Source organism: Schistocerca serialis, chromosome 1 (assembly GCF_023864345.2).
Source record: "Schistocerca serialis cubense isolate TAMUIC-IGC-003099 chromosome 1, iqSchSeri2.2, whole genome shotgun sequence".
Lineage (NCBI taxonomy): Eukaryota > Metazoa > Arthropoda > Insecta > Orthoptera > Acrididae > Schistocerca > Schistocerca serialis.
Genome location: NC_064638.1, coordinates 396,425,268 through 396,444,613, shown reverse-complemented (window position 1 = coordinate 396,444,613; position 19,346 = coordinate 396,425,268). Strand labels below are relative to the sequence as shown.

Below are 19,346 nucleotides of genomic sequence, written 5' to 3'. Positions count from 1 at the left end.
CATCGAATTGTATTGCATGGAACATATAAACCAATAAAAGCATTTGCACAAATATGATAAAGTTCAAAAGTCACAGAGTAAATATTTGTAACCTAATTCACATCACATTCTTCCAGTCAGTAAATGTCTTGTACGACACACTTTCATAAGTAGCCTATACTCTTCTTCATTTATCAACCTATCTCCAAACCAAATTTCATCTAAAACAGTTCAGTGGATTTGTCAAGAGAAGGTAACAGGCAAACACATTTTCGCACTTACAATACAGTATTAGTATGGATATGGATTTTTATCCCAAAATTGTTGATATAACTGCTTACTGACATTTATCAGTTCTGAAATGCCTCACATGAAAATTCTGGAGGACTGCCGATCAATGTAGCTGATATGGCATACTGTATGAATAAAATGCCTGATACGTGAATATAATTACATATTTAAAACCTACCAGGTAAAACTGGCCTATATACCTCTGAAAACAAAAACAGTTACACAATTACAAATTCACTGTCCAGCACTAAGATTCAGGCAGCAATCGATTCTCTTATTTTAGATACTAAATAAAGATGGCAAGAAAACAGCTTACTAAAATCATTTACAACAAATGTATTCTTTTCAGCAAGTAGCAGGGGCAGTAACCCATCAGAAAGCAACATTACACCAGCATGCCACATTCATAGGCCACATTTTTTCTCCTGATCATGTCCACTAGGACCCCAGTGGTGATAAATAAACTCCTGCAGAACCAGTATTTCAATGTCCAGTTTTCATTTCAACCTGCTACCATTGACTTACTGGACAGATCATCTACTGATAAATATCATGCTGCCTTTCCACAACTGGACTCACTTCAGACTGTCTGTGCATATGCTGTTTACCATCCTCTGCTGTGGATTGGATTTTATATATTACTTGAATTGCACAGACTTGTACATTGCTGCCTGCTATCAGATGATGCACTTTTACTGCTTGTATTTGCATTTTGTGTGACATCAAGCAGATCATTAAACAGTAGCAGAGTATTAACACAGCAGTCAGATAACTCTGGACACAAATATCATTGCAGCAAGTTATTGACATCTAACAGCCCTCCCAAAATTTTATGGCGCTATTTCTATCCTTCTTGATTATGTCCCTGCAATTACTCAATAGGACTGTAGTTATGTGACCACCAGAGCCAGGTGAACATCTTCACACGCAGTAACTGTGCCTAAAACCAGTCTTACGCATTCAGGAAATAATGAGCTTGTGCACTGTCTAATCAAATATATTGATTTGCAACTTGTATTGTGTGTGAAAGAAATGAGTGCACATGACATGCTGGTAGGTTTCAGAATCACATGAAGAATGGTGGCATGAACATCAATCCGCAGCTGATCTCAAATAAACTTTCCCCACTCTTGGTCTGAAGTGCATCTTGGGTTATGATGCCGCCATCAACTTGCAACAACACTAAACACATCTCACCGGTCCAGGTACAGTTTCTCACAACTCAAAATTCCAATGGTTAAGTTTCTTCATTGATGGTAATGTCGACTTCACTAACTCACAGTGAAACAGTGGCTCTAGAAAGTGCAATTGCTTGTACGTTGTTGTCTTGAATACATTTGACGCATTTTGGACTGTCTGATGGGACTGAAGCTCCTGCCAGTGACTTATCCTATGATATTCCACCAGAGACAGCACTAACCAGCTGTCCACACAAATGAATGTTCACTTCCAGACTGTGGTCAAGACTGCCCAGTGGAAGTACACATTTCATTTCACTCAGTTCAATGGCTGCTTCACAACGAGTGCCATCTTGCTGGCCCCTCCTCTCTTTGAATTATGTAAATGGGAGTTTTCCTTGCAATGCATCCTTAGGTCCCATCTACATCTACATCTACATCTATACTCCGCGAGCCACCTTACGGTGTGTGGCGGAGGGTACTTATTGTACCACTATCTGATCCCCCCTTCCCTGTTCCATTCACAAATTGTGCGTGGGAAGAACGACTGCTTGTAAGTCTCCGTATTTGCTCTAATTTCTCGGATCTTTTCGTTGTGATCATTACGCGAGATATATGTGGGCGGTAGTAATATGTTGCCCATCTCTTCCCGGAATGTGCTCTCTCGTAATTTCGATAATAAACCTCTCCGTATTGCGTAACGCCTTTCTTGAAGTGTCCGCCACTGGAGCTTGTTCAGCATCTCCGTAACGCTCTCGCGCTGACTAAATGTCCCCATGACGAATCGCGCTGCTTTTCGCTGGATCATGTCTATCTCTTCTATTAATCCAACCTGGTAAGGGTCCCATACTGATGAGCAATACTCAAGAATCGGACGAACAAGCGTTTTGTAAGCTACTTCTTTCGTCGATGAGTCACATTTTCTTAGAATTCTTCCTATGAATCTCAACCTGGCGCCTACTTTTCCCACTATTTGTTTTATGTGATCATTCCACTTCAGATCGCTCCGGATAGTAACTCCTAAGTATTTTACGGTCGTTACCGCTTCCAATGATTTACCACCTATGGCATAATCGTACTGGAATGGATTTCTGCCCCTATGTATGCGCATTATATTACATTTATCTACGTTTAGGGAAAGCTGCCAGCTGTCGCACCATGCATTAATCCTCTGCAGGTCCTCCTGGAGTACGTACGAGTCTTCTGATGTTGCTACTTTCTTGTAGACAACCGTGTCATCTGCAAATAGCCTCACGGAGCTACCGATGTTGTCAACTAAGTCATTTATGTATATTGTAAACAATAAAGGTCCTATCACGCTTCCCTGCGGTACTCCCGAAATTACCTCTACATCTGCAGATTTTGAACCGTTAAGAATGACATGTTGTGTTCTTTCTTCTAGGAAATCCTGAATCCAATCACAAACCTGGTCCGATATTCCGTAAGCTCGTATTTTTTTCACTAAACGTAAGTGCGGAACCGTATCAAATGCCTTCCTGAAGTCCAGGAATACGGCATCAATCTGCTCGCCAGTGTCTACGGCACTGTGAATTTCTTGGGCAAATAGGGCGAGCTGAGTTTCACATGATCTCTGTTTGCGGAATCCATGTTGGTTATGATGAAGGAGATTTGTATTATCTAAGAACGTCATAATACGAGAACACAAAACATGTTCCATTATTCTACAACAGATTGACGTAAGCGAAATAGGCCTATAATTATTCGCATCTGATTTATGACCCTTCTTGAAAATGGGAACGACCTGCGCTTTCTTCCAGTCGCTAGGTACTTTACGTTCTTCCAGCGATCTACGATAAATTGCTGATAGAAAGGGGGCAAGTTCTTTAGCATAATCACTGTAGAATCTTAAGGGTATCTCGTCTGGTCCGGATGCTTTTCCGCTACTAAGTGATAGCAGTTGTTTTTCAATTCCGATATCGTTTATTTCAATATTTTCCAATTTGGCGTCCGTACGACGGCTTAAGTCAGGGACCGTGTTACGATTTTCCGCAGTGAAACAGTTTCGGAACACTGAATTCAGTATTTCTGCCTTTCTTCGGTCGTCCTCTGTTTCGGTGCCATCGTGGTCAACGAGTGACTGAATAGGGGATTTAGATCCGCTTACCGATTTTACATATGACCAAAACTTTTTAGGGTTCTTGTTTAGATTGTTTGCCAATGTTTTATGTTCGAATTCGTTGAATGCTTCTCTCATTGCTCTCTTTACGCTCTTTTTCGCTTTGTTCAGCTTTTCCTTATCAGCTATGATTCGACTACTCTTAAACCTATGATGAAGCTTTCTTTGTTTCCGTAGTACCTTTCGTACATGATTGTTATACCACGGTGGATCTTTCCCCTCGCTTTGGACCTTAGTCAGTACGAACTTATCTAAGGCGTACTGGACGATGTTTCTGAATTTTTTCCATTTTTGTTCCACATCCTCTTCCTCAGAAATGAACGTTTGATGGTGGTCACTCAGATATTCTGCGATTTGTGTCCTATCACTCTTGTTAAGCAAATATATTTTCCTTCCTTTCTTGGCATTTCTTATTACACTTGTAGTCATTGATGCAACCACTGACTTATGATCACTGATACCCTCTTCTACATTCACGGAGTCGAAAAGTTCCGGTCTATTTGTTGCTATGAGGTCTAAAACGTTAGCTTCACGAGTTGGTTCTCTAACTATCTGCTCGAAGTAATTCTCGGACAAGGCAGTCAGGATAATGTCACAAGAGTCTCTGTCCCTGGCTCCAGTTCTGATTGTGTGACTATCCCATTCTATACCTGGCAGATTGAAGTCTCCCCCTATTACAATAGTATGATCACGAAACTTCTTCACGACGTTCTGCAGGTTCTCTCTGAGGCGCTCAACTACTACGGTTGCTGATGCAGGTGGTCTATAGAAGCATCCGACTATCATATCTGACCCACCTTTGATACTTAACTTAACCCAGATTATTTCACATTCGTATTCGCTAATAACTTCACTGGATATTATTGAATTCTTTACTGCTATAAATACTCCTCCACCATTGGCGTTTATCCTATCCTTGCGGTATATATTCCATTCTGTGTCTAGGATTTCGTTACTGTTCACTTCCGGTTTTAACCAACTTTCCGTTCCTAATACTATATGCGCACTATTTCCTTCAATAAGAGATACTAATTCAGGAACCTTGCCCTGGATACTCCTGCAGTTTACCAATATTACGTTGACTTTTCCTGTTTTTGGTCTCTGAGGACGGACGTTCTTTATCAACGAAGATAATGTCCTCTCTGGTAAGCCGTCAGGTATTTTATCGTTTCGCCCAAGGGGGGGTCCCTCTAACCTAAAAAACCCCCGTGTGCACGCCACACGTACTCTGCTACCCTAGTAGCTGCTTCCGGTGTGTAGTGCACGCCTGACCTGTCTAGGGGGGCCCTACAGTTCTCCACCCAATAACGGAGGTCGATGAATTTGCAACCATTATAGTCGCAGAGTCGTCTGAGCCTCTGGTTTAGACCCTCCACACGGCTCCAAACCAGAGGACCGCGATCGACTCTGGGCACTATGCTGCAGATATTAAGCTCAGCTTGCACTCCGCGTGCGATGCTGGTTGTCTTCACCAAATCAGCCAGCCGCCGGAAGGAACCAAGGATGGCCTCAGAACCCAAGCGGCAGGCGTCATTCGTTCCGACATGTGCTACTATCTGCAGCCGGTCACACCCAGTGCGTTCAATAGCTGCCGGAAGGGACGAGACCCCCCGGCAAGCACACCGAGTGCACACTGGCATTCTTCCCCGACCTACCCGCTATTTTCCTAAGGGGCTCCATAACCCGCCTAACGTTGGAGCTCCCTATAACTAATAGGCCCGCCCTCTGTGACTGTCGGGACCTTGCCGGAGAATCGGCCACTGGCCCAACAGGCGAGGCATCCTGTGGTGGCTCGGAAACGATGTCATCACCACTAGGAAGCACCCCGTACCTGTTGGAAAGGGGTAAGGCAGCTGCCACGCGGCCAGATCCCACCTTCGCCTTTCGGCCAGGCACGCGCGAGCCCACCACTGTCCGCCATTCACCCTGGAGTGATGGCTGACCGGTAAGATGCTCACTGCCGGAAGACGCAGCGACATCAGGGGTTCCATGCGATTCCAAGGCCACCGAAGTAGGCATAGGTCTCACCACAGTTGCCCCAACGCCACTACGAGCCGACGCCTGCGCCTCGAGCTCGATGAGCCTAACAGACAAAGCCTCCACCTGCCCCCGAAGAGTGGCCAATTCTCCTTGCGTCCGCTCACAACAACCACAGTCCCTACACATGACTATGTTTACCCTACAAGCGAACGGTGTACTCGCCTTATTAGCAGCAGGAAATCGAAGTGCTCTCTCACTGACGGTCTAACCGACACTGAGCTGTTCTAACCAAACAAACAAAAGCCTGTACGATACGAGGGTCGATAACAACGGCGATACTGTACACTACACTGTTATTAAAATAAACGGTTGTGTCTAGTAGGCACTGAAACACGCAAGAAATTACAAAAATAAAATAGTAACTACCCAGATAACTGAAAATAAGTTGTACCTGTTTGAAGCTCGCAAAAATGTGTAACAAGCGAACGGTGTACTCGCCTTATTAGCAGCAGGAAATCGAAGTGCTCTCTCACTGACGGTCTAACCGACACTGAGCTGTTCTAACCAAACAAACAAAAGCCTGTACGATACGAGGGTCGATAGAAACGCCGATACTGTACACTACACTGTTATTAAAATAAAAGGTTGTGTCTAGTAGGCACTCAAACACGCAAGAAATTACAAAAATAAAATAGTAACTACCCAGATAACTGAAAATAAGTTGTACCTGTTTGAAGCTCGTAAAAATGTGTAACAAGCGAACGGTGTACTCGCCTTATTAGCAGCAGGAAATCGAAGTGCTCTCTCACTGACGGTCTAACCGACACTCTCTGGCCTCATCTTCCTATAGCCACTGCCCCACACCAACTTCCACCTCTGCCCATCACCCCTAACTTCACCATCCTGCTCCCACACTTGCTCCTTCTGCCTCTGTTCTGTCTCCTCCACCCAACCCATTCCCCCACAACACCATGTGCTGTTTACAGCTACCCTCCCCACCCCAAACTGTGTGTGTGTGTGTGTGTGTGTGTGTGTGTGTGTGTGTGTGTGTGTGAGAGAGAGAGAGAGAGAGAGAGAGAGAGAGAGAGAGAGAGAGGGGGGGGGGGGGGAGGGAGGGAGGGAGAGAGTTTTGTTCATCTTATGTTATGTTTACTGCAGAAGAGCTTACAGCATGATCAACAACAAAGCTATTATAATCAAGATGGCATAAGAAGATCCCCAACAGCTTGCAGCACCGTTGACAGCTTTGAACTACAAAGCACTAGCAACTGCAGATGAAAACAGTAGCCATCTACAGAGCTATGACAACTCTGAAGCATTGCCACAGAGAAATTTACAGAATAGTATCATTTATCTGGTTGAGATACGCATACAAAGCAACCGTGCCCAGCATACTGCAACTGTCAAGGATCAACTTTGCTGACTCAACTATAGTGATATGGCACAGGAAATTCTCTCAGGTTTCATTGCGAAAGCAGTTCTGCCAAGCAACAGCAATTATTCATGAAAGTGTTTCCTAAAATTCATAATCCAGTCTTAGACTAAGAAGCTGTTTCTCATTATTGGTACTAGAGATAACAATACAGAAAACCTGAAATCCAGAAGATGTAAGTTTATAATTTTATAACTGAAAGTGGTTTATCTTTACACCACATACCTTGGACATTTTTCCTGAATATATTCGAGCAAAGGTTAATGTCTTTTTTTGATCATTGTGGACAATTTTGAATACTCTTGCACATAAATTGTCTTGGAAAGCTTTGGCTAAATGAGTATTTCGTTTCTCAGGTGATGGAAGAAAATTAATAACTGCATTCATCAGAGGTTGAACACCCATGTTTTTGTATGCACTTCCACATAAAATGGGTACTCCTTTCTGCAACAATAATTCAAAGTTGAAATAGTTGTGAAATAAAGAGAAAAACAAAAATGTTTATTTAATAATTAAAAATTAACATCTGTGACTACATTACTGTACTTGCCGTGGCACTAGGAGGGGAAGGGTGGTGGGCCCATCATGCTCGCTGCCTTTTACCTCTGCAAAAGATCCCCTGTACCTACTTGATAGCAGGCCAAGGAGACGTTAAGGCCATATTGGAGGGACAGTAAGGAGGAAAATTACCCACCCTATCTAGCACTGAATTAGGAATCCCCCTGGGTGAAGATTAGTGCTCTACCCACTAGACCACCAGGGCCACGAAAGTCTACTTACCATATATCACTGGACTATTTAAACACAGAAAAATAAGAGTGAGTACGTACTTTCGGAATATTGGATTCCTGAGATTTCACCAAAGAGAGAGGAAATGTATACAGTAAATGGAATTGTGGAAGGATAATGCAGAAAAATCAGTTAGTGAGTTTGAAGATGACTCAGCAGAAGAAGAGGAGAAAGAAATTCATAATGAAACACAAAATAGAAGAAGACTTCTGAAAATGTAAGAAGTCAGATGTAGGAGACAGACCAATCAACAAGTAAGAGGTTATGCAAATGGAGATTCACAATACAAATGTTTGCAAGGTAAAAAAGTAAGAAAAGGATACCTAAAAGCCCATATTGTTGGCACACGCATAAATTATTGTGTTGCAGAGCACGGTGAGTGGAAAGTTACTGTGTGTTGCCAGCATAGACACTTGTATATATTCATTAACCCCTCCTGCTAAAATAGTACTCATCATGCTGGCACATAAATCTGAGCAAACTGGTTGAGAAGCGAAACCTTATTCACTTGCTGCAGAACATGTACAAAACAACAGATGTAGTGTCTGTTGTTACTGCTTTGGGCCCTGGCTATCCCCTACACCACAGCCACCAACCATACAGTCATGTACCACATGCTGCCTGCTTATAACTCTTTCTCTGGAGATCACACAAACACAATCTCCATTAAATATGTTGGGTTGCTTACAATTGAACCTCTAGCAGCTGCTATAGTACCCAGTGGCACCAACCTCACTGCCAGATGTGCAAGCTTTGCCGCAGACGACGTCATGGCTCTGCACTTAATCACATCCACGAGTCATAGGCCTCCGCTGACATCCCTCTGCTGGGAGAGTATTTCTGCCCAACTGCTCTGCAGCCAGTCTTAGCTCATGACGTGCCTAGTAGTTCCTCGATTCCAGTTACCTCACTGAGCAGTCTTCACTTCCGGCTTACATCAACCACATCTAGAGGCTCCTCATTTGGAGTTCTCATCACCGAGCCAATGAGGAGTCTCTCACTGCAACATCCACAGACTATGGCCCCCACAGACCAAACCACACTTGAGCACCATACACTCAGTGTCACCAACAGCTTCACAGGATTTGGCTCACCATGGCCAACAGCCTCACAGAGTTTGGCTCTGTATCACCAACAGTTTCCCAGATTTTGGACTTCGCCATCCTAGAGCACTCTATGCTTGCCACCTCACTCAAGGACTCTCAGCCCACATAAAGCAGTGCAACTCATGTCTCTAGAAATGGTGCTGTAATAGTCTGACCATTGGAGTTTGAATCAGTTAATACAATTCATGTCTCTAGAAACCATGCAATTATATTCTGTTTGTTGAACTTAATAAACATACAACTATTCCTTGTAACCTGGGCACTTCAATTGTAGCATATTCCTTCCTCTCAGTCATGAACACTAAAATGACAGTGAGCATAACTGGCTTCAGGATTACGTCCAATAAGTGACTGGTGTCCAAATCATCAAATCCTTTGTGCTTGCCCAGAGTAGTCGTCCATAGGTACGCACTGATAAGGAGTTTTGCTGAGTTCTGCTGTATACATGTGCTCTTCTTAATGCCTGCTGTCATCTTTCAGTATGGCACTACAGCCCTTAGACATACCAATGCAGCTCCTGCTTCACTTCCAGTATTTACAAAATGGCACTGAGCTATGAGGGATGCAAACCCACCCGGATGCTGCCCTCAGCCCAGCAGTGATGGCGTAGCCCCTGCTACCTTGGGAATCCAACAAGATTTGGAATCACAGCCTGTCTCTTTCATATGGGTGAAACTGTATTTCAGTGCCTCTATAATTCACAATGATGCTCAGCAACAAGCTTTGCTTCTCACTTACTCTGTCGTCCTACCTATAATACTCTTTAGTTCCTCAATCCTGGTAAGGACCTTGTTACACTGTTCCACGGGTATTTAAGGTACCAATTCACTGTCAATTATGATACTTTTCATGCTCCTGCATTACACTCTCCTTTCTGAGGCACCTCCCTTGACGCCACTGGACTCGTTCCTCATCATGCCTGTGTGTTCACTTTTCTATGCCCAGGTGCACACTTCATAAAGCACATTGTCTGCAGCACCATTTCCTGGCTTCCTGTCAAGTCTGACTTCTTAGCCATATACCACCAGCACATCCACCACTAAAGCATCTGTCACCAGCCTACTTCCACCCGCCCTTCCATCACCAGCACCAGTGATGCCAGCAGCAGCACTACTGGCACGAGCGCCACTAACACCACTGCCACTGTCTCCAGTACCTGCAACTCCAGCAATTCTGGCTCCATTGCCTCCAGACCTATTGCTGATACCCTGTTCACATCTCTAGCACCTTCATCACTCTCCCAGGGATCTTCCCTTCTGAATGTGGGTCATGAACCACGTGAGTATAGCACATTCGGCACTCCTGGTCTCTTTGTGCTGGATACTTCTCCAGGGCCTCGTGGTATGGATAGTGAGGATGATGGTTCTGTGATAGTAGTCTCCAACCATCCCACCGCATTCCAGAAATGGCACCATGTACGTTCTCTCACTCCTTCAGCTGCTGTCTCCAGTATCTCATGGCACACTTTGCTCCTTTCCACATTGCGGAACCCACATGCTTCTGGTCTGGCTTCCACAAGCCTTCAGCCTCTGGTTACATCTGCCTGTGGCTCGTCCCACCAATGGCACTGGGTGCAGCCACAGGGACCTCTTCTTCTGTGCAGTGCTCTGCAAGCCCTCCTCAGGCCCCCAGCTGGACTTTCCTCACCCTTCAGTTCTGCAGTCTTGGAAATTTTAATGCAGACCCAGGTCACAGAAGGTCCTCCCTCCATTGCTGCCTTCAATGGTCAAAACAATCTTCCACAACAATGAAATATCACATTTATCACTGCTCCAGCAGCCAGGCCAAAACACCCAGATGAGAACACTGTACGTCACTCTTTTCCAGGTTCAGTCTTCCCAGTTCTTATCTGAGCCAGACTCATCAGTCATGGCTGCAACCAAGCTTCCTGCCTTTAACCAATGCTCCTTTGGCCCAGGCCTCCACCATCACCAGCAGCCATCCCAGGGACTGCCTTCCCAACCCTGGGGCACCTCTGAAGTCAAGTCTTCTTCAACATGGTTACACCATTTCTCTCTTAGGGGAGCAGGGGTGCTGTGGCCCCTTGTTATTGCCTATAACACAGCCACCAACCATACAGACATGTTCTGTGGGCTGCCGCAACTCCAGCCCGCTTATATCTCTGCCCCTGGAGATCGCGTGAAAGCTCTTGAGGTTACATGAAAACAATATGCACCAACAGACACACACTGGGTCGCTCACAATCAAACCCCCAGCAGCTGCCACAATACCCAGTGATGCCAACATCATCCACAGCCCCAAGCATTGCTGCCATCTCGTCCATCCTCAAGCACCCTACCATCACCAATGTCTAGGGCCTTCATGGACTATATCCATACTCAAGCGCCCTATCCTCACTGATGCCTACAGTCTTCATGGCTACATCCATCCTCTAGTACCCTACACTCACCCAGTGTATGGCCACCATGGACTGTATCCATCCTCAGCAACACCATACTCCCTGTTGCTGACGACTTCACAGACTTTGGTTTACTGATGCCGATGGCTCCAAGGGTTTCAGACTTTGTCATTCCCAAGCACACTATTCTCACCATTGTCAGACTGAACCAAGTAGCACATCTCACATCTGTACAAATCATGTTATTGTATTCTGTTAACTGGACTTAATAGACATATAACTGTTCTTTGCTAGCTGGGAATTTCCGCTGTAATGTGTCTGTCCTTCTCACTCAAAAACCTAAAGTTATGACACTACATAATATCACTATATACAAGATGGTCCAGTGTAGTAAACCGATCCTTAAACATTCCATATTCACACAGACTCCTTTTTATTGCACAGTTTATACAATAAGCATTTTTAAAAAGTGTTAAGTGTGATTTGAAAGAATGGAAAATCTGGCATGGAATTACAACAGTATGAATTTATAGAGGAGGTGCTGAACAGCAGACAGGCACATTTCCAGACAGTTAGATATTATTTAGCTTTCAAACTCAGTAAGTCATTTGTCAGCCACACACACACACACACACACACACAACGGCGCATGCAAGCACTCACGTCCCTGGGCACAGTGGCCCAACAGATGAGTAGCAATCTTGGCTGTGGTGTGTAGTACGGGTACGAAAGTGGTGTGGGTAAGGAGGGGGAGGCATACAATGGTAGGGATTGGGGAAGGTGCTGTAGTGCTGCCTGTAGAAGTGTGCAGTTATAAGGCAGGCCAGGATGGTAGGCTGCTAGGTTCAGCACAGCCCCCCCAACCCTACCTCACTATCTATCCCTCTCTCAACCTCACACCTCTTCTGCACCCCCACTACCTGCCCCAGCCATGATCATCACATCACTCAGTCAGGCCACAGTGCCTAGAGTGTTGTGTGTGTGTGTGTGTGTGTGTGTGTGTGTGTGTGTGTGTGTGTGTGTGTGTGTGTTATGGGGACAGGGGGGGGGGGGGGGGGGTTACATCTGACGAAGGACTTAGTCCAATAGTTTAATAACATCCAAAAGGCTGCTTTCAAGTGTGCCCATCTGCCATTTAACACTGCCTTTAAGTCTGACTTCATAGAAATGACTGTGCACAACAAACAGCATACATATTTCATGAGTTGCTCTGGAGTTCTTTCCGAGATACAATGTTTGGATGTTGTATTTAGTGACTGGCTCTCTCACTCCAAAGTTAAATACAATTTTTTTTATATGAATATAATAGAGGGAAACATTCCACGTGGGAAAAATATATCTAAAAACAAAGATGATGAGACTTACCAAACAAAAGCACTGGCAGGTCGATAGACACACAAACACAAACATACACACCAAATTCAAGCTTTCACAACAAACGGTTGCTTCATCAGGAAAGAGGGAAGGAGAGGGAAAGACGAAAGGATGTGGGTTTCAAGGGAGAGGGTAAGGAGTCATTCCAATACCGGGAGCGGAAAGACTTACCTTAGGGGGAAAAAAGGACAGGTATACACTCGCGCACACACACACATATCCATCCGCACTTACACAGACTATATATTATCCATTATAGTTGGAAACTATTATAGTTAGAAGTTTTCATCTTTACCCCCCCCCCTCCCCCTCTGAAGCAGTTCTCCACTTTGAGAAATACTTCTCTTCACTTGATGTTATGACAACTTTTTTCTTCCTCTTTACCAAATATGACACACCTCTATAATGCACTACCCAGGAGACAACTTACATTCAAAATGGAATATAAGTACTTTATCTTTAAAAATAAGAAAATGAATGAAAAGTTTTACATTATTTTACACACATTATTGCAACAGCCCCCTATGTTTGTGGTCAGAACTCATATTTACACAACCGATTAACTCCCTTTCCCAACCACATTTCACCTAGTTCTTCTCTGAACCCCAAGCAGTTTTCTCCTATATTAATTTCCATCTTACGGCGGCATTAAACTTTGAGCAAAAACTGTGGGCAACATCCAACCAACCATCCCCATCTCCACTTCCACAATTGTCACACCTTTCATGTATTATGGAGCCATCCCTACAGCTGAGGTATCTGCAATAATTGTGATTGCTCTCAAATCAAATCCCTCAACACCTATACCAGTACACCCCCCCCCCCCCCCCCCCCCCACAGTTTCTCTTCTCCTGCAATTACTCTATTGACTTGGTCCACAAACAAATTTCCCAGGCAGTCTCCATGTTTCTGACCATCATAGCTGCTACTTCCAAACAAGAACACTACCACTCAGCATCTGAAAGCTTTAGTAGATTACTCAGATGGGGCTGTAACATCCTCAAACCAAGCCCTTAAATGAAACAATCTCTCTCTGACATCTTGTCTATAGCAACTATCATTGTCTTCAGTTGACCTTCTAACCTTATCAACATCTTTATCAAACTGAATGACATTCCCAGACCACCATCTCTACTCCACAACCCATCACCACTTTTTCAATGTGGAGTGGCTAACATTTAAGATAATTCAATATTTAATCACCTTTTCTGCACTTCCCCCTCCTCCCACTCCTTTTGCATAATCTTCTTCTCTTCTTTTTCTCTCCCTCTCTCTATCGCTTCCTTATTCTCTTTCTGTACATTCTTTAATTGCATTCTTCTTTTCATTTTCTTTCATTTCTCTTCAACTTTTAACCCACAGTTGACACAATGTGTACTAAAATACAATCTGTAACCTCCTACTCCCTCTGAGAGCTTCTTTTCTCCTCATGTTATGTATCTCACCCTTCCACACTACCTATCTTGCAATCTCTCCCAACCATTTCCTATTCCCTTCATGAGAAAGAAACCCAGGGCACAGAAATTGAGGAATACCAGCAGTATTTACTAGGAGAGGCAGAACACGAAGTCAAGTACCGGACAGCCTTAACGTCATTTTTAGCAATGTAATATGCATGAGATATACCATATCCCTATTGAAGAACTAATACTTGTTACAAAAGAAATAAACGGTGAAGTTTTACACATATTACTTAATTATAGTTTAAGATACAGAAAAAAGTACAATGTGGAAAAAAACTGGGCTAAAATATTTAAAGGACTGACACAAAATGAAGTATTCCAAATTTAATGAACAGGAGAACTGTTCTTAATAGAAAAAGCTGTGAATGGAAACTGTTCATGTGATCAACAAATCTCCGTGCTCTTTGGAATCTACTCTCACAGAATGCCAAAAAAATGCTTTTTGGATTAGTTCTATATTGGTTATTTTGTACATGTATCCTTTTCAGATTATAAAATGGCCTCAGTGGTTTATTTCATGAAGTAGTAGCACTTCTTGCCTTAAAATGTTGTGGATAGAACATGTGTGAACATATGACACTAAGAGAAATGTTGCACTATTTCAAAACTGGCATCTAACTGGAAAAGTGAAAGCTTGCTTTTTTTCCTCAGACCAAGCTCCATGTTAAACATGTTCCTATCCTTTAAATTATTATACGTTTTTAATCCCACATAACAATGTATCTAAGCACAAAGCTTTAATGGTGTGTAGTAATACTGAAACTTTCTATTTGAGGATGGTATAATGTTGCTCGAAATTTAAGTTTTCAAGTTTATAGCAGTTATCTTGTCAAAAAACAAAACCTTTCAAAACTTTACAGTGAAGTAACGGTTACTTTCACGCAGTATTATGGCTGCAAATGTCCAATCTTAGGCCCCAGCTAATTTAACGATTTTTTTTTCTGGTACAGTACTTGACATGGATATCAAGCTATTTACATCTGTTGTTGATGTGTTTTTCAATCCGAAAACTGGTTTGATGCAGATCTCCATGCTACTCTATCCTGTGCAAGTCTCTTCATCTCCGAGTAACTGCTGCAAACCACAAGCCACGTCCTTCTGAATCTGCTTACTGTATTCATCTCTCAGTCTCCCTTCATGAATCTCCTGCCTCCCCCCCCCCCCCCCCAAATTACTAAACTGGTGATCCCTTTATGTCTCAGAATGTGTTCTACCAACCGATCCCTTCTTCTAGTCAGGTCACACCACAAATTTCTCTTCTCCTCAATTCTGTTCAGTACCTCCTCATTAGGTATGTGATCTACACATCTAATCTTCAGCATTATTCTGTAGCACCAAATTTCAAAAGCATTTACATCTACACTTTCCAAATCATGCTAAAGACTATGACATGATGTGCCCAGAGAAACTATTGTTTTCTGTTTTCTACGTAGTTCTCCTAAAATATCCTTTATGCAGGGTGTAGTAAACATTTAAAGAGATGATTCAATAAAATATATCCGACATTTGCAAACTATTTCAAAAGATGCTTCTTGATATACCAGGAATGTTCAGAAAGTAAGTGTACTGTGACCTTAATGGGCTACGTTTTTTTGAGTGTTGGCAACAATGAGTGGTTGAGGGGTGAGATCCCTGACCAGAGTGTGCACCATTGGAACACAGTAGTACGTAAAAGCACATTTAGCATCCAGTTATACGAAAGGTGTCAGTACGAAATCATGTCAAGTGTGGGCCATTTATTGTGATCCACTTCCTACTCATGGAAGGAATCTACATCTACATCTACTTGATTACTCTACTGTTCACAATAAAGTGCCTGGCAGAAGGCTCAATGAACCGCCTTCAAGCTGTCTCTCTATCGTTCCACTCTTGAACAGCGTGCGGGAAAAACAAGCATTTAAATTTTTCTGTGTGAGCCCTGATTTCTCGTATTTTATCGTGAGTATCATTTCTCCCTATGTAGGTGGATGCCAACAGAATGTTTTCGCAATCGGAGGAGAAAACTGGTGATTGAAATTTCATGAGAAGATCCCATCGCAACAAACAATGCCTTTCTTTTAATGATTGTCACGTCAACTCACCTGTCATGCCTGTGGCACTATCTCCTCTATTTCACGATACTACAAAACGAGCTGCCCTTCTTTGAACTTTTTCGATGTCATTCTTCAGTCCCACCTGATGCGGATCCCACACCACACAGCAATACTCCAGAATAGGGCATACAAGCATGATGTAAGCAGTCTCTTTAGTTGACCCGTTGCACCTTCTAGGTGTTCTAACAATGAACTGTGGTTTTTGGTTTGCTTTACGCACAATATTATTTATGTGATCATTCCAATTTAGGTTATTTGTAATTGTTATCCCTAAGTATTTAGTTGAATTTACAGCCTTAAGATTTGTGTAACTTATTGTGTAATTGAAATTTAGCAGATTTCTTTTAGTACTAATGTGGATAACTTCAACTTCACACTTTTCTTTATTCAGGGTCAATTGCCACTTTTCGCACCATACAGATATCTTATCTAAATCATTTTGCAAGTTGTTTTGATCATCTGATGACTTTAAAAGACAGTAAGTGATAGCATCATTTGCAAACAAGCTAATAGGGCTATTCAGATTGTCTCCTATGTCGTTAATAGAGATCAGTAGCAATAGATGGCCTATAAAACTTCCTTGGGGAACACATGATATTACTTCTGTGTTACTCGATGACTTTCTGTCTATTACTATGAACTGTGACCTTTCTGACAGGAAATCACGAATCCATTCGCACAACTGAGGTGATATTCCATAGGCACACAGATCAGTTAGAAGATGCTTGTGAGGAATGGTGTTGAAAGCCTTCTGGAAATCTAAAAATATGGAATCAATTTGACATTCCCTGTCAATAGCACTCATTACTTCATGAGTATAAAGAGCTAGTTGTGTTTCACAATAATGATGTTTTCTGAATCTGTGCTGACTATGTGTCAATAAATCATTTTCTTCAAAGTAACTCATAATGTTCAAACACAGTATATGTTCTAAAACCCTAAAGCAAAACGATGTTAGTGATATGGGGCTGTAATTCAGTGGATCACTCCTATTCCCTTTTTAGGAATTGGTGTTACTTGAGCTATTTTCCATTCTTTAGGTACAGAACTTTCTGTGAGCGATCGGTTGTATATAATTGCTAAATATGCAACATTTGTATCAGCATAACATATACTGAAATTTTTTCACCAAAAATAGTTTACAGTGAAGGTGTTATTACCGGAACGAGATGTGTTTAAGTGGTGTACAGAGTTTAGGGGAGCCAGAACAAATGTTCGTGGTGAACAGAGTAGTGGCAGACTTTTGATTTTGACTCATGAGTAGAGGCACTTATTTCTCGTGAAGCACAAAATGAAGAAATTTTTATGAAATTTTACTAATTTTTCTCAAAACACCAAACTATTTACCTTTAAGCAAAATCGTGAAGTAATTGATGAAATTGTGTGCAGTCACATCATTTGAAGTTAACAGCAGAAATTCAATTCAAGTTTTGGCAATGAAATCAAAATATCAGTGACAATCAATTCTACACCACTTCACCATATATCAATTTCTTGTATTACATCAAGTATTGCTAACTTAATTTCCTGTGCAGGGAAATATGACATTCAACCATGTCCGGCACATTCTTTGATCTGCTGGTGTACTGCATGTTGAAAATTTTTGCTGATCGCCTGTGCAGTCAGTCTTACATTTTCTAATTTGTTTTTGTGCTGCAATTTGTTAAAATGATGGTGATAGTTATTGTTCAAGAAAAATAATTTCCATGAGAAGGACTTCATGTGTTTGAGAAAACTAGTTAGATACTTATGTGCAAATACCACAATGAGTGAAATGAGTGCCAGAGAAAGGACACATGCCTAAAATATACAACAATTCCTCCCATAAGAAGAAAAAGGAGGAGGCACTAAAGATGACAGGTGTCAAAAGACAAGTTACTCTCACAGATATCATTGCAGTGGCAAAACGAGTGAAAACCAACCAAAGAGATCATTTTAAAAAACAACTCGAGCTTTCATCGAGATCAATATTTCACTGGAAATATTGATTATCCAAAGCTGAGAATGTGGATGAACCAATACATTTTACATTTGTGTAATATGGAGGGGAGTAAATAAGAGTTTGACTTATAATGGTGACAGTTTGATTGTGAGGCTTCAGAGCATCAATTTCCCTAGTGTTATTAAAAATAGACACACATGGTTTTATGTAAAGAAATATTACTGGGAAGGAAGATAATTCCATCATACTTGCTATAATCCACAATTCTGCCCCAAAAACTATTCTTACTTTCACAGCAAGAACGAGACACAGACGTGGTGAATCATCAGAATTCAGGCTTTTCTGTGTTACCAACTGTCATGTGTCAAGATTTTTAAAATGTGGAAACAGAATGATCTACACAACCTAACCAAACTGCCATGCATCAAGATTTTATAATGTTCACAGCATGAAGTTTTGGGATGATGTATCGATGACGACAACCCTCTATTTACATGTCGATGAGTCAGCTGCAATGAAGCACAAATGCTGCATAGTCACTGTGTTGGCTGTCAAAAGCCCCACAATTGAACAATTATCCATATTACTTCATTGTATCCTTTTAAGACATTTACATGGTTTTTAGAATCGAACTGAATATACTTCGCATACACAGTATGTTAATTATTACTCTGCTATTAGACATGGCAAAATATGAAGACTGGTGAGCTGAAACCATTGAACACAAATGTAATCGCAGGCACAATACATGCAGCACAAATGATGGCTGAACATCCACAGGAGCATTTTAAGATCTGATTTCAGTATTCCATGGAAAATTAGGAACTATATGGTCATGCTACTTTTCTCGTCCACTGACAATTAGGCTTCGGTAATGCATGCTAGCCCCTCATTTTCATTTCAAAGACAAAAAAATTAATAATTTAAATCCTTAAACAGTGTTACATAGTTCTCTAATATCAGATCTATTGAAATTTGAAGGTGCTGGAGACTTGCCCTCAGCTGGAAGACTGCAGGAAGTTTCTGCACCTCACATCATCAAAGAGGAGGAGGAAAGATAAAAAGAAGCTATGAAAGATATGAGAGTTTCAGTTCTTTGTGGTGACATGACAGGCAGAAAAGGGCAGTGTATGTTCACGGTACAATTTAGAATTAGTTTGGTGGGGGAGTGAAAGTTATTGCAAATGCTACAGAAGGTTCACAAGCAATTATGGGTGCAATTC

General features: G+C 42.1%; 1 protein-coding gene across 5 annotated transcripts in view; it reads right to left on the bottom strand.

Annotated features, from left to right (window-relative positions):
- Positions 1-19,346, bottom strand: part of LOC126471512 (ribosome-releasing factor 2, mitochondrial) — a 239,993-nt gene that overhangs the window by 120,013 nt on the left and 100,634 nt on the right. For all 5 annotated transcript variants that reach the window (XM_050099755.1, XM_050099761.1, XM_050099747.1 and 2 more), the window contains one exon: positions 7,223-7,441. In XM_050099755.1, the coding sequence (XP_049955712.1) occupies positions 7,223-7,441 (219 nt within the window). The remainder of the gene's footprint in view (positions 1-7,222; positions 7,442-19,346) is intronic.